The sequence below is a fragment of the Chrysoperla carnea genome, chromosome 1, assembly GCF_905475395.1.
Source record: "Chrysoperla carnea chromosome 1, inChrCarn1.1, whole genome shotgun sequence".
Lineage (NCBI taxonomy): Eukaryota > Metazoa > Arthropoda > Insecta > Neuroptera > Chrysopidae > Chrysoperla > Chrysoperla carnea.
The window spans coordinates 138,904,797-138,919,126 of record NC_058337.1 but is presented as its reverse complement, the minus strand read 5'-3'; the positions used below and the strand labels follow the sequence as shown (position 1 = coordinate 138,919,126).

Genomic DNA, 14,330 nt, shown 5'->3' with positions numbered 1-14,330 from the left:
ACAATTTTAGATTAAAACAAAATACAAAGTATGAATAAAGACAATCATTTTATTTTTTAATATTATTTATTGTTATAACTTTTTTAATCATTAACACTAATTTATCAACAACAAGCACCTCCGTATAAAGATCTATTAAAAAAATAATGTAATAAATACATAATAATATTTGTGGTACAATGTTTATGTTGATAGATGCATAGAGCTTTTGATACACTGTCATTCTTATTAAGTGGTTTTCCACCATCCAAATTTGCAATGTGGACTGCCCTTGTTGAATTTCGAATTAATTTTTTAATCCAAATTTTCTTTTCTTCACCTTTGCAGTATATTACATTATAATTAGCAATGTGTGTTAAAATGGCAGATAACTCGCAATAATCGGTGGCTCCTTGATTCTAGTATAAGCCATGGTAATTATTTGAGAGCCAAATTGCTTGTTTCTTATCCGAATCACTTAATGTGTTAAATGGAAATGGCGGTTTGAATACATAATGTCCAAAGTGGTTACCATTTGTATCCACAAAACTAAGTTCTTTAACGATGAATTCATGGTTTACTTTGAAACCCTGTACGTCCACTATGTACGCCATTTTAAACTACTCTATTCACAATATTCGTAAGTGGATTGTATTTAAATAATCGATCATGGAACACTATACAATACGCACGCGTTTTAGCTGGGAAATTAACACTAGCTTCAAACTCAACGCGCAAGTCCACTGTTGTAGATTTAAGTGACTCTGGGTGCTTCGAACAGTCAATGACAAATAGAGGTGATTTATTTATAAACGTTTCTTTATCTAGCAATGGTTCTGTTATAGAGCGTCTATAGTACGATTTTTGAAAATTACAATACATTTCATACAGTAACGCTGTTTGATTGTTTGTGTAATTTAGATTCAAATTCACATATGGGTAGGCTTCACCATTTAAATAGACTTTCAAATTTGTTATGTTACAATGGTCAAACTGACTGGAATCTTTTAAAATGTTGCGGTCACGATTTGTTTGGAAACAGATAACAGCGTAGTTAGGACATTCTACACTAGTTTTAACACTCCATACATGTCTATCAGTTAATGGTAGTTCTGGTATAAGTAGACATTCCATTGATCGAAACCATAACCTCAAATCATCATTTTGATTGACTAAGTTGTATAATTTGACTCGCATTTTATCAGACACTTTAACGTATGGAACACACCATTCTAATTTGTTGATTTTAATTTTAGGTTTGCTTGTTGCGGCAGTTGTGGTAAAACAATTAATATCATCATTTGCACGAACAATAACGATTTCTTGCTTCATGTTTACGAGAATTTTAGGATAATCTTCAAAAAAACCCATATACATTTTCAATGGAATACGAACATTGAAGTAACCAGAAGCATTCTTTTTAAAATTTTCACCAAAGCCAGCATTTTCTAAAGCTTTACTTTGATTTTCGTTTAGGGATAGATAGTTTTTTATGCTAACGATGCCTACGTTATTAATCACATCAATTACCTTACCACCAATTTCATAACGAATTTCATGAAACATAAATGATATAGCATTCGATATGAAGCTGGCTGCATTTGTAGCATCATCATCAGTCACTTGACCTTCGATATTTAAAACACTTTCACTTGGTAATGTGTACAAGTCTTGTGATTGAATGCAAATTCTACTCTCATCGCTTGATTCGAATTTCGATGAATTATAAGCTTGGTGGTTGTGATACTCTAGTCCTGTAATAACATTACCGTACTCAGGTACATTGGTCACTTCTAGTATTTCTGCCATTCTTATTCTTCTTCTTAATACAATTGAATTTTATTCGTATAACTGATTTCTTTATTTTAAACCAGCAACTAAATTTTACCCAACAATTGGCCGTTTTAGTTTTAAGCCAATTGATTGAAGAAATTTTCTATTTTCGTATGATAACTGTTTGTGATTTTTTATTCTATTGTTGCTCGATTGAGGTTGTTTTATGAGACGGTTTGTAGAAACACTGCCTCCGGCATAACGTGTGGGATGATTAAATACAAAACCCATTATATCTTTTTCAAGTGTAATCCAATTGTAATGTTTTGACCTCGAAAGTTAACTAATTTACCAGTTTGGTCCATTAAAATGAGCGTAATGTTGCTTATAGTTTGACAGTTGATTGGTAAATAAATAACATTTATAGGATGTATCACAATTTTATAACCTGGTGGTAGATTTGGTGAAAAATGAAACAATGTGTGACTGATTTCATTGTTATGATACGATCCATTTGTAATATTACATTGAACATAAATTGTTTCTACAGGTAAAATATTAACTGTATTGTCACTTTCATGTCTTTTATTTGCATCTAGTTTTCGTTTATTAAATCCCAACATGCGACAAACAGAATCTGATGGTTCACAGTTTATTATCACAGTACACTTTATTTCACATTTTAATGTATTTGTATTAGCATTTATTTGTAGTGTCACCTCATCGCCTACATCTTCTTTTAAATAACGTTCAATATCTTCAACTTCATAAGATCCTGGTGGTATTTCTATGACTTTATCATCGTAATAAAACATGTTATTGTGGCTGTGTATATTAGGTATGGAATTGTACCCTTGTAAATCTACTAGACCCATTTCATAATTTTCATTTTTATCTAATTCAATTGGTGGAGAATAGTCTGTTGTTAAAAAAGAGCTATTCCCTGTAAATGTAAGCATGTATGACATCTTGATTTTGAATGAAGTGAATACAAGACTTGCTGGTTTATTTATTTAATAAAAATTGTATACATAGATGTCCACAAATCGGAGTATTAAACTGTTGTTGCCTATCAAAATTATATTGAATGTCACATCCGTTAAAATATTTAATGACTTCCACTGGCGGTCTCAAATTTCCAAAACTATCATAATAGATGACACTTCGATTATACTTTTTATATGCCGTCCAGTGTGTGCCACTATTTTTGGATACACCATGGTTGATAATTCCTGTTTCATATTTATATGGTCTTTTGGGTAGGGTGTCACGCATAAAAACACCACGAAAATACGGAATTTTAAATTGTTTAGCATACGCACGTAGCACCGTATCGTAAAGTGCTCTACGTGGTAGCGTTTCAATTAGTTTTTTGCTAAATATAATCCCATGCCTTTGTTGTACGGTCTTAAATACAAGCTTTTACCCATTGCTATAGCTTCCATTGTTTTGTTGTGTCTTTGACTCTCATTAAGTTGATCACGAGCACTTTTATAATTTGTAACGGCTTTAGCAATACCCGACGCTCCACCAGCCAAAGCATCTAAAGCAGAGAGTCCTGCGAATATTGGAATTAATGGAAGTACACCACCAGACTTTGGAACTGGTATTACACGTGTGGGTGCTTTATTACGTTGACCTCGCACGGCTGCTTTTGCTATTTTTACAGCTGCTTTTAAGTCCGTTGGTTGTGATTTTTTCAATGCATTTCGTGCCTTTCGCACTGATGCTGTAAAGTTTATAGTTTTCTTTGTCTTTTTCGTCTTTTTCTTTTTTAATCCCATACCAAGTGAAGTTTTTGTCTTCATGGCGCCTGTAACGAATAAAGCGGATGCTTTTTCACCAATTGTTGAATCAGATGCTTTGGCACGTTTCCAAGCGGCTTCAGCTAATTGTTTATCTGCTAGATGACGCTCCTTTAAGTCTTTACTTTTTGAATATGCTATATCATGTACCATACAAGCCTGATCCAATGCGTTTTTTGGTTTATCACCACGCGCTAATCGTTCTGCCAGCTTAGTTCCAGGTCCACAATATTGATAAGTTGGTATGTGTAACTCAAACGGTAATTTCTTTATAAGTGTGTTAACAATACCTCTTCCTTTGTGTTGTTGCTTCTGATGTGACATACTACTAAATGATTTAAACAATTAAGTTCACATATATTTAAATGTTTATAAAATGGGTTGTATTGAAATTTTAGTCTTAGTTACATTAAAAATGCGTTTTCATAAACAACAACCCGCTCTGAGTGTTGAAAATTTAATACCAGAAAATACAGACACACAAACATATCATGGTCCTCTATTTTCAGATTCACTACGAACAATAATATGTGGCCCTAGTGGTTGTGGTAAAACCAATGTTATGTTGAATTTAATTATATTACTTCTGCTCTATTCATTTTGATTAATATTATGAATATTTAATGAAAACTGATATTACCGTAATGTCGAGCGCCTTTTTTATATGATTACCACCACTCCAAAAATCCCCCACCAGCAGAAATTATTATCTAATCTCATAACACGTGTAAAATTATTTTAAGATCTAATGCGATTCAAACAAGTTTAAACATGTTCAAACAAGTTTAAACATGTTCAAACAAGTTTGAACATGTATTTTTATTCAAACAAGTTTGAACTTGTAGCAGGATGATGATATATATTTTTCAAGGTCAAATCTATTTCAACATATTCTTGAGAATAGCTGACTAATGTACACGTGTAAAATTATTTTAAGATCAAAGTCCATTCAAACAAGTTTGAACATGTATTTTTATTATGTAAATTTCAAGTGTCATATTACATCGCTGATTCAATAAAAGAAATATTAACATCCGGTCACGTGTTTTGACACATGTAAAATTATTTTAAACAAGTTTGAACTTGTAACAAGATGATGATATCATATTTTTCAAGGTCAAATCTATTTCAACATATTCTTGAAAATTGCTGACTAATGTACACGTGTAAAATTATTTTAAGATCAAAGTCCATTCAAACAAGTTTGAACATGTATTTTTATTATGTAAATTTCAAGTGTCATATTACATTGCTAATTCAATAAAAAAATATTAACATCCGGTCACGTGTTTTGACACATGTAAAATTATTTTAAGTCGATTCAAACAAGATTGAACTTGTAACAAGATGATGATATCATATTTTTCAAGGTCAAATCTATTTCAATATATTCTTGAAAATTGCTGACTAATGTACACGTGTAAAATTATTTTAAGATCAAAGACCATTCAAACAAGTTTGAACATGTATTTTTATTATGTAAATTTCAAGTGTCATATTACATTGCTAATTCAATAAAAAAATATTAACATCCGGTCACGTGTAAAATTATTTCAAACAAGTTTGAACTTGTAACAGGATGATGATATCATATTTTTCAAGGTCAAATCTATTTCAACATATTCTTGAGAATTGCTGACTAATGTCAACGTCCCGCCCCCCGTTAAGCACCACTATTGGTTAAAGCCAATGACGTCATCAATGCTTAGGCAGCCATTATTCCCCTCTACCACACCTCCCGACGCCATCTTGATTTACTATTGGTCAATGCCGAGGTTTCCAACATTCACCTAGGTTTGCCCTTTTTGGAAAAGTGTACCATCCAACTGGGCCAAAACGTACATGATGTCAACGCGAGGGGATTCGGGAGTTGTCGCATGGCTCGTTTATGTCATTGAGAACGAATAAAATGAGTGCGGCAATCCAGAAAAAATACTAATATTATTAGTATTTTTAACTGGATCCCGTGAATAAATCTATAGTACCGGACTTATTATTATATGTCGTTCTTAGCAAAGGCGGGAATCCAGTAAAATAAACATAAAAGCAGAAAGTTTTTTAAATTAAAAGCTCGATTTATCTCGCTTTATGCTGGATTCCCGCCGTTGCTAAGAATGACATATAAGGTCACCTATACTTGAAAAAAATATAATATTTTTTTTAAACTGTCCGGTACTATAGAATAAATCACGGGATGACAATTGAAAAACTGATCCATGCAACAACTTCGGAGATGCAAAGCATTGACACGGCAATCTCGTCAAACATCATAAGATTGCTTCGTCAAAACTTTCATTTTCTCCTCGCAATGAAGATTTGCTACTGGGTGCGCCAAGGAAAGTGCATAAAAATCAGTCGGTGTGAATCCGATCTATGCAAAGTTTAACCAACAGCATAGAAGCAACTATTGCATTGCAGGAGGTGACAAATGTGATGAAGCCAATAGAAGCGACATATTAGGCTACAACGCAAGTGAAGGTGTTGAGCCCCGAAATATACAAGATCATAGAGGTCGACGTTCTCCATAGTGCGGAAGGCAGCATGAAGGGTGATGCAATGGTAAGTCACCACTCACGCTATCGGGGTCGAAGTCGGTGGCATGGTATGAGATGGAGTTTATGTAAACTTGGGAGATTTTCTGTGTTTTTGCAAGAGTATGTTGGAACAAGTCAAAATAGGCAAGAACTGACAAATGATACAGAAGAAGTCGGACTGACTGATAGTACTCGGAGCATAGGAAAGCTATGTACATGGGGAAGCGGTCAGCAATAGAACGTTTGGTTGAGTACCGTTCAAGATAACACGCTGAGGTTATTATAGTGATGCAGGTTAAACCCAATCAAATAGCTAAAAGAGCAAAGATGTATTAATTCTAGTTTTGATAGTAAATGTTTTATTGAAGAGCCGTGTGCGGGAAAATCGCAAGAACGGTTCTGTGTGTCATTGCTAAAGTAAAAGGGACCAGTAAATTGCACGAAAAGGGACCAGAGAATTTGGTGTAACCTAATAAGGTTATAATGTGCAATATTCACTAGATAATTAATTAAAATAAATATCTAGTGATACAATGATAATAATAAATATGTACACAACAATTATCACCCTTTAGAAGCAAGGCAACAGTCAAAGAAATATTGCCAAACTAACGAGGATAGACCGTAAAACAGTAAGAAAAATAGTAAGCCGTTATGTAGAGTCTGGTACGGAATCTCCCGCACCCTATGAACGATCTTCAGCACTGGATTCTTGGCACGAACAAATAATTGAGTTATTAGAAAAGAATCTAAGTTACATAAGAATTTTTGAAGAGTTAAAAATTTAAGGTTATACAAAAAGTTATGGTTCACTAACCCGTTATATCAAAAAATATAAGATTCAGAATAACAGTTGCATTCGGTTTCATACTGTAGCAGGAGAGGAAGCACAAGTAGATTTTGGTGACATAGGCTTACAGTATAATGCCCAAGGGCGTAGAGTTAAAGCATATGTATTTAATATGCGTTTAAGCTATAGTCGTCTTGATTATTATGAAGTAGTGATTGATCAAAGTTGTAAAACATGGATACAATGTCATATCAATGCATTTAATTATTTTGCTTGCAGTCCAAAAGTAATAAAACTTGATAATCTTAAAGCTGGGGTGGTAGATAGCAATTTCTATGAGCCTGTATATCAGAAGGAATACAAACGTTTAGCTGATCATTATGGAATTTTACTTTCTCCATATCGTATATATCAACCTCAAGAAAAAGGCAAAGTAGAATCAGGCATAAAGTATGTCAAAAATAACTTTTTTGCTGGACATAAATTTCATAGATATGAAGAATTAATACACGATCTTGCCAACTGGTTAAATAAGGCAAATAACCGAATACATGGCACTACTAAAAAAATTCCTCAGGAACTATTTGAGCAAGAAGAAAGTAATAATTTAATACCCTTACCATTAGAAACGTTTGATTTGTCATCGTGGCATAATCGAAAAGTAGCAAAAGATTGTCATATCACCATAGATAATAATTATTATTCCGTACCAGCAAAATATATATACAGTGAAGTATTGGTACAATTATCACCAAACCTTGTTCAAATATTTTCTATACAAAATGATTTAATAGCAAGACACGTTAGAACAGATGGCAAAGGAATATTTACCACTAATTCGTCTCATTATGCCAAATATCAATTACTACCGTCTAAAGCCGGTAGTTTGGTTTACGCTTGCAAAGCAGATTAAAAGCGTAAACGCTAAAACTCTGATATTCTAAAATCATCTTTTTTATGATATTCTTCTTGTTGCTCTATATACTTCTGTACTGCTTCTGAATTCACATTACCAACTGTAACAACAAAATACCCTCTAGCCCAAAGATGTTGACCCCAATATCGCTTACGAAGTAGTTCAAATTCCTGTAGCAATTTACGACTACTCTTTCCTTTAATATATTGTAACACCTTAGATATTGTGATACTCGGTGGAACTGATACTAATATATGAACATGATCAGGACTTATGCTGCCACTAATTATATCTATGTAATTAGCTGCACATATTTCCTGAATTACTTCCCTTGCTCTACTTGCTATTTGCCCAGTTAAAACTCTATACCTGTACTTTGTACAAAACACTATATGATACTTTAAATCATACAGGCTATGAGACCCTCTCCTATATTCCATCTCTTCCTCTAGTAACCTATTAGATAGATTATACTAAAGTGTTCGCCTAAAGGCGAGGATGTTTACCCTATCCCACTTAACTACATAAACGTCTATGCCCAGGTTTTATAGAATATAGCAAACATTATCAACAACAAATGCAGCAGATAGGCAATAATTGCAGTTTATTATTAGAGTTATTACAACAAACACGAGTAAATGATTGGCAACGTTGTGCTCGCGGTATTATTTCTTTACGTAAGGTTTACAAAGATGAGTTAATAGATAAAGCCTGTCATAGAGCTTTACATTACGGTATAAGTTCTTACTCTAAAATTAAGAACATCTGAAATAGTAATGCAATAAACTTACCATTGCCAGAGTTTGGAGGTCAGAATGCAGAACTTGCTTAATGACCTACGCAGTTTTAGATTATCAGGTATAGTCAATAGCTTAAATGAATGAATTATTTATGCTCAAAATAATAAACTAGGGATTTAAAGAATTGCTTTCACTATTATGTGAAGATGAAAAATCTCACCGTAAAGATAATAATTACCGTCGTCGTAAAAGTGATGCTAAATTACCGGTCACTAAAAATTTAGAAGACTTTGATTTTCAATTCCAACCAAGTGTTGATACCAAAGAAATAAGTGATTATATTAATACTAAGAGTAATGTCATATTCATAGGTAATTCTGGAACTGGCAAAACTCATCTTGCTATTGGATTCGCATTAAAAGCTTTAACACGAGAATACTCTGTATATTTTACTACGGTCTCGGATATGCTTTATAATTTACATATTGCAAGAGCAGATAATAGCTATCACAAAAAGGTTAAATTACTCTTATCATTTGACTTATTAATTCTTCATGAGTTAGGTTTTAAGCAATTACCCAAACATTCAGTAGATGATTTTTTTAATATTATTGCTAAACGATATGAAAATAAATCTACCATTATCATTACAAACAAGGATGATTCCATTTTGACAGATGGAATGAAATATTTGCTGATGAGTTGCTGAAACTCATGCAATTATTGATCGAGTAGTACATCATGCACATATACTAAACATCACAGGTAAAAGTTATCGTATTAATAACTATAAATCTGGAGGTAATATGACATAAAAAATTTTAAATAAAGTGGTCCCTTTTTCACGTAATTTAGTGGTCCCTTTTTATTTGACAATGACATCTGTGGGGGTTACCATAGCATTTTAAGGCTCTGTGGGAGCGTTGAGAGATAAGAAATTAAGTAGAGAATTATAAGAAAGATATTTTTTAGAAGCAATTGAGTTTAAATTTAAGATAAATTTTGGTCAGTATATAAAAAATTAGTAGAAATTAGAGTAGATTTTGTTCCTATCTACAGGAGTTATCGAATATTATATTAGCTAGCCGTTAAAACGATTAATCGTTCCAAATTAAAACATATAGCATTCTTAAATTCAGAGAATTGAGCTCTGTCCAAATAAGTGTGTAAATTTCTCAAAGGTTATATAAAGAACATTATAACTTAAGGAGAAATTAATATGACTCAAAAACAAAATGAAGCAATGAATCAAGCCATAGATTTATTAATCAATAATGATACAGATATATCAACTTTATTTAAAGAAGATGGTTTATTAAAACAGTTAACTAAGCGTCTTGTAGAGAAGGCATTGCAGTCAGAGATGAATAATCATTTAGGATATAGCAAATATAGTCAGGGTGATATTGAGAATTCGCGTTATGGTTATAATGTAAAGAACCTCATGACAAAGAATGGTGCTGTTGAGATTGAAGTACCAAGGGATAGGAATAGTAGTTTTGAACCAGCATTAATAGCAAATCGTCAAAGAAGGTTTGATGGATTTGATGACAAAGTGCTATCATTATACGCTAAAGGCATGAGCTTATCAGATATAAAGATTCAACTGCAAGAATTGTATGGAGCTGATATTAGTGAGAGCTTATTTAATCAAATTACTGATGATATAATTGAGGATGTTAAGCTATGGCAGAGTCGTCCACTGGACTCAGTATATGCTATAGTGTTTTTTGATTGTTTAATAGTAAAAGTACGTCAGGATAAACGTATTATCAATAAATCAGTATATGTTGCATTAGGTATTGATTTACAAGGACAGAAAGATATTTTAGGATTATGGATCAGTGAAAATGAAGGTGCTAAATTTTGACTTAGTAATTTTACTGAGATGAAAAACAGGGGTATGCAAGATATGTTAATTTCCTGCAGCGATAACTTGACTGGTATGTCTGAAGCTATAGGAGCTTTTTTTTTAAAGACTGAGCATCAATTATGTATTGTACATCAAATCAGAAATTGTTTAAGATATGTATCTTATAAGGACCGTAAAGAACTTGCAGGTGATTTAAAACCTATTTATACTGCTAGTACTGAAGAAGAAGCACATCTTGCTTTGGAAAGTTTTGAAGCAAAATGGAATAAACAATATCCTCAAATTGCTAAGTCCTGGTATGCCAATTGGGATACTTTAATAATTTTCTTAGGCTATCCTGAAGAAATAAGGAAAATAATTTATACAACTAATGCTGTGGAATCTGTCAATAATCAGTTACGTAAGGTGACTAAAAATAAGAGAGTTTTCCCAAATGATAATGCTGTTTTTAATCAGCAATTGAGTTTAAATTTAAGATAAATTTTGGTCAGTATATAAAAAATTAGTAGAAATTAGAGTAGATTTTGTTCCTATCTACAGGAGTTATCGAATATTATATTAGCTAGCCGTTAAAACGATTAATCGTTCCAAATTAAAACATATAGCATTCTTAAATTCAGAGAATTGAGCTCTGTCCAAATAAGTGTGTAAATTTCTCAAAGGTTATATAAAGAACATTATAACTTAAGGAGAAATTAATATGACTCAAAAACAAAATGAAGCAATGAATCAAGCCATAGATTTATTGATCAATAATGATACAGATATATCAACTTTATTTAAAGAAGATGGTTTATTAAAACAGTTAACTAAGCGTCTTGTAGAGAAGGCATTGCAGTCAGAGATGAATAATCATTTAGGATATAGCAAATATAGTCAGGGTGATATTGAGAATTCGCGTTATGGTTATAATGTAAAGAACCTCATGACAAAGAATGGTGCTGTTGAGATTGAAGTACCAAGGGATAGGAATAGTAGTTTTGAACCAGCATTAATAGCAAAGCGTCAAAGAAGGTTTGATGGATTTGATGACAAAGTGCTATCATTATACGCTAAAGGCATGAGCTTATCAGATATAAAGATTCAACTGCAAGAATTGTATGGAGCTGATATTAGTGAGAGCTTATTTAATCAAATTACTGATGATATAATTGAGGATGTTAAGCTATGGCAGAGTCGTCCACTGGACTCAGTATATGCTATAGTGTTTTTTGATTGTTTAATAGTAAAAGTACGTCAGGATAAACGTATTATCAATAAATCAGTATATGTTGCATTAGGTATTGATTTACAAGGACAGAAAGATATTTTAGGATTATGGATCAGTGAAAATGAAGGTGCTAAATTTTGACTTAGTAATTTTACTGAGATGAAAAACAGGGGTATGCAAGATATGTTAATTTCCTGCAGCGATAACTTGACTGGTATGTCTGAAGCTATAGGAGCTTTTTTTTTAAAGACTGAGCATCAATTATGTATTGTACATCAAATCAGAAATTGTTTAAGATATGTATCTTATAAGGACCGTAAAGAACTTGCAGGTGATTTAAAACCTATTTATACTGCTAGTACTGAAGAAGAAGCACATCTTGCTTTGGAAAGTTTTGAAGCAAAATGGAATAAACAATATCCTCAAATTGCTAAGTCCTGGTATGCCAATTGGGATACTTTAATAATTTTCTTAGGCTATCCTGAAGAAATAAGGAAAATAATTTATACAACTAATGCTGTGGAATCTGTCAATAATCAGTTACGTAAGGTGACTAAAAATAAGAGAGTTTTCCCAAATGATAATGCTGTTTTTAAAAGCTTATATTTGGCAATTGATTATATGACTAGAAAATGGTCTATGCCGGTCCCAAATTGGAACGCGGCTATGGCACATTTTTTAATTAAAATTGAAGGAAGAATCTAGGGCTTTGAAAAAATTTACACAGTTAATTGGAAAGACTCGCTTTTAAAAACAGCATTATCATTTGGGAAAACTCTCTTATTTTTAGTCACCTTACGTAACTGACTATTGACAGATTCCACAGCATTAGTTGTATAAATTATTTTCCTTATTTCTTCAGGAAAGCCTAAGCAAATTATTAAATTATCCCAATTGGCATACCAGGACTTAGCAATTTGAGGATATTGTTTATTCCATTTTGCTTCAAAACTTTCCAAAGCAAGATGTGCTTCTTCTTCAGTACTAGCAGTATAAATAGGTTTTAAATCGCCTGAAAGTTCTTTACGGTCCTTATAAGATACATATCTTAAACTATTTCTGATTTGATGTACAATACATAATTGATGCTCAGTCTTTGGAAAAAATGCTCCTATAGCTTCAGACATACCAGTCAAGTTATCGCTGCAGGCAATTAACATATCTTGCATACCCCTGTTTTTCATCTCAGTAAAATTACTAAGCCAAAATTTAGCACCTTCATTTTCACTGATCCATAATCCTAAAATATCTTTCTGTCCTTGTAAATTAATACCTAATGCAACATATACTGATTTATTGATAATACGTTTATCCTGACGTACTTTTACTATTAAACAATCAAAAAACACTATAGCATATACTGAGTCCAGTGGACGACTCTGCCATAGCTTAACATCCTCAATTATATCATCAGTAATTTGTCTAATTAAGCTCTCACTAATATCAGCTCCATACAATTCTTGCAGTTGAATCTTTATATTTGATAAGCTCATGCCTTTAGCGTATAATGATAGCACTTTGTCATCAAATCCATCAAACCTTCTTTGACGCTTTGCTATTAATGCTGGTTCAAAACTACTATTCCTATCCCTTGGTACTTCAATCTCAACAGCACCATTCTTTGTCATGAGGTTCTTTACATTATAACCATTACGCGAATTCTCAATATCACTCTGACTACATTTGCTATATCCTAAATGATTATTCATCTCTGACTGAAATGCCTTCTCTACAAGACGCTTAGTTAACTGTTTTAATAAACCATCTTCTTTAAATAATGTTGATATATCTGTATCATTATTGATCAATAAATCTATAGCTTGATTCATTGCTTCATTTTGTTTTTGAGTCATATTAATTTCTCCTTAAGTTATAATGTTCTTTATATAACCTTTGAGAAATTTACACACTTATTTGGACAGAGGCCTAAAGTTATTGGTCTCTCTATTTCCGATCTCAACAATCTTCTCAAGTCCTAACCCTTAGGTCAAATGGATGTCCCTTTGACCTAGAGTCTTCGAAATCTATTTCTTTTTTGTCATTTTTTCCATCAGATTGTCAGGATCTTTAGCTGTTCCTAAAACACTGACATCACAATCTTGTATTGTAACGTTATTTGCTCCTGTGACAGTTAAATATAGCTAAACCTCTATAAAACAGTTATAATAATATTGAGTAATTAAAAAAATTGTTGTAATGACATATTCAATAGACTTCAGAACGAAAGTTTAAGCAATCAAGGAAAAAGAGAAGATGAGTTTTTCATCAATATCAAAACGTTTTGGAATAGGAAAAAATACCGTATTTGTATGGACAAAAAGAATATCGCCTTTAAGAAGTAGAAATAAAGCTTCAACAAAAATACCGATTGATAGATTGAAGGTGGACGTGGAGTAATATAGTGACGCATACCAATATGAAAGGATTAAGCGTTTAGGAGTGAGTAAATCGGGGATACACAAAGAAGCATTAAAGAAGTTAAATATTACATATAAAAAAAGCTTTAAAACATCCGAAGGCAAAAGAAGAAGAGAGGCTAGAATTTCAGCATAAGATCAAAAAGTATAAAGCAGAAGAAAAAGTGATCGTATTTACCGATGAGAGCGGTTTTGTTCATAGTGCTTTTAGGACTCATGGGTATTCGGCAAAAGGTCAGAGGTGTTATGGTGTCCATGATTGGCATCCGTCAAAAAGAACTAATGTTATAGGG

The 14,330-nt window shown here is 32.5% G+C and overlaps 1 protein-coding gene across 1 annotated transcript; it reads right to left on the bottom strand.

The window, feature by feature from the left end:
- Positions 1-594: 594 nt before the first annotated feature.
- LOC123295985 lies at positions 595-1,788 on the bottom strand. Its single transcript, XM_044877449.1, has one exon. The coding sequence runs from the start codon at positions 1,786-1,788 to the stop codon at positions 595-597; it is 1,194 nt and encodes a 397-aa protein (XP_044733384.1).
- Between the last annotated feature and the right edge of the window lie 12,542 nt (positions 1,789-14,330).

What these genes read in the sequence shown, in the direction of transcription:
- LOC123295985 (XM_044877449.1), bottom strand. Translation starts at nt 1,788, where the DNA reads ATGGCAGAAATACTAGAAGTGACCAATGTACCTGAGTACGGTAATGTT.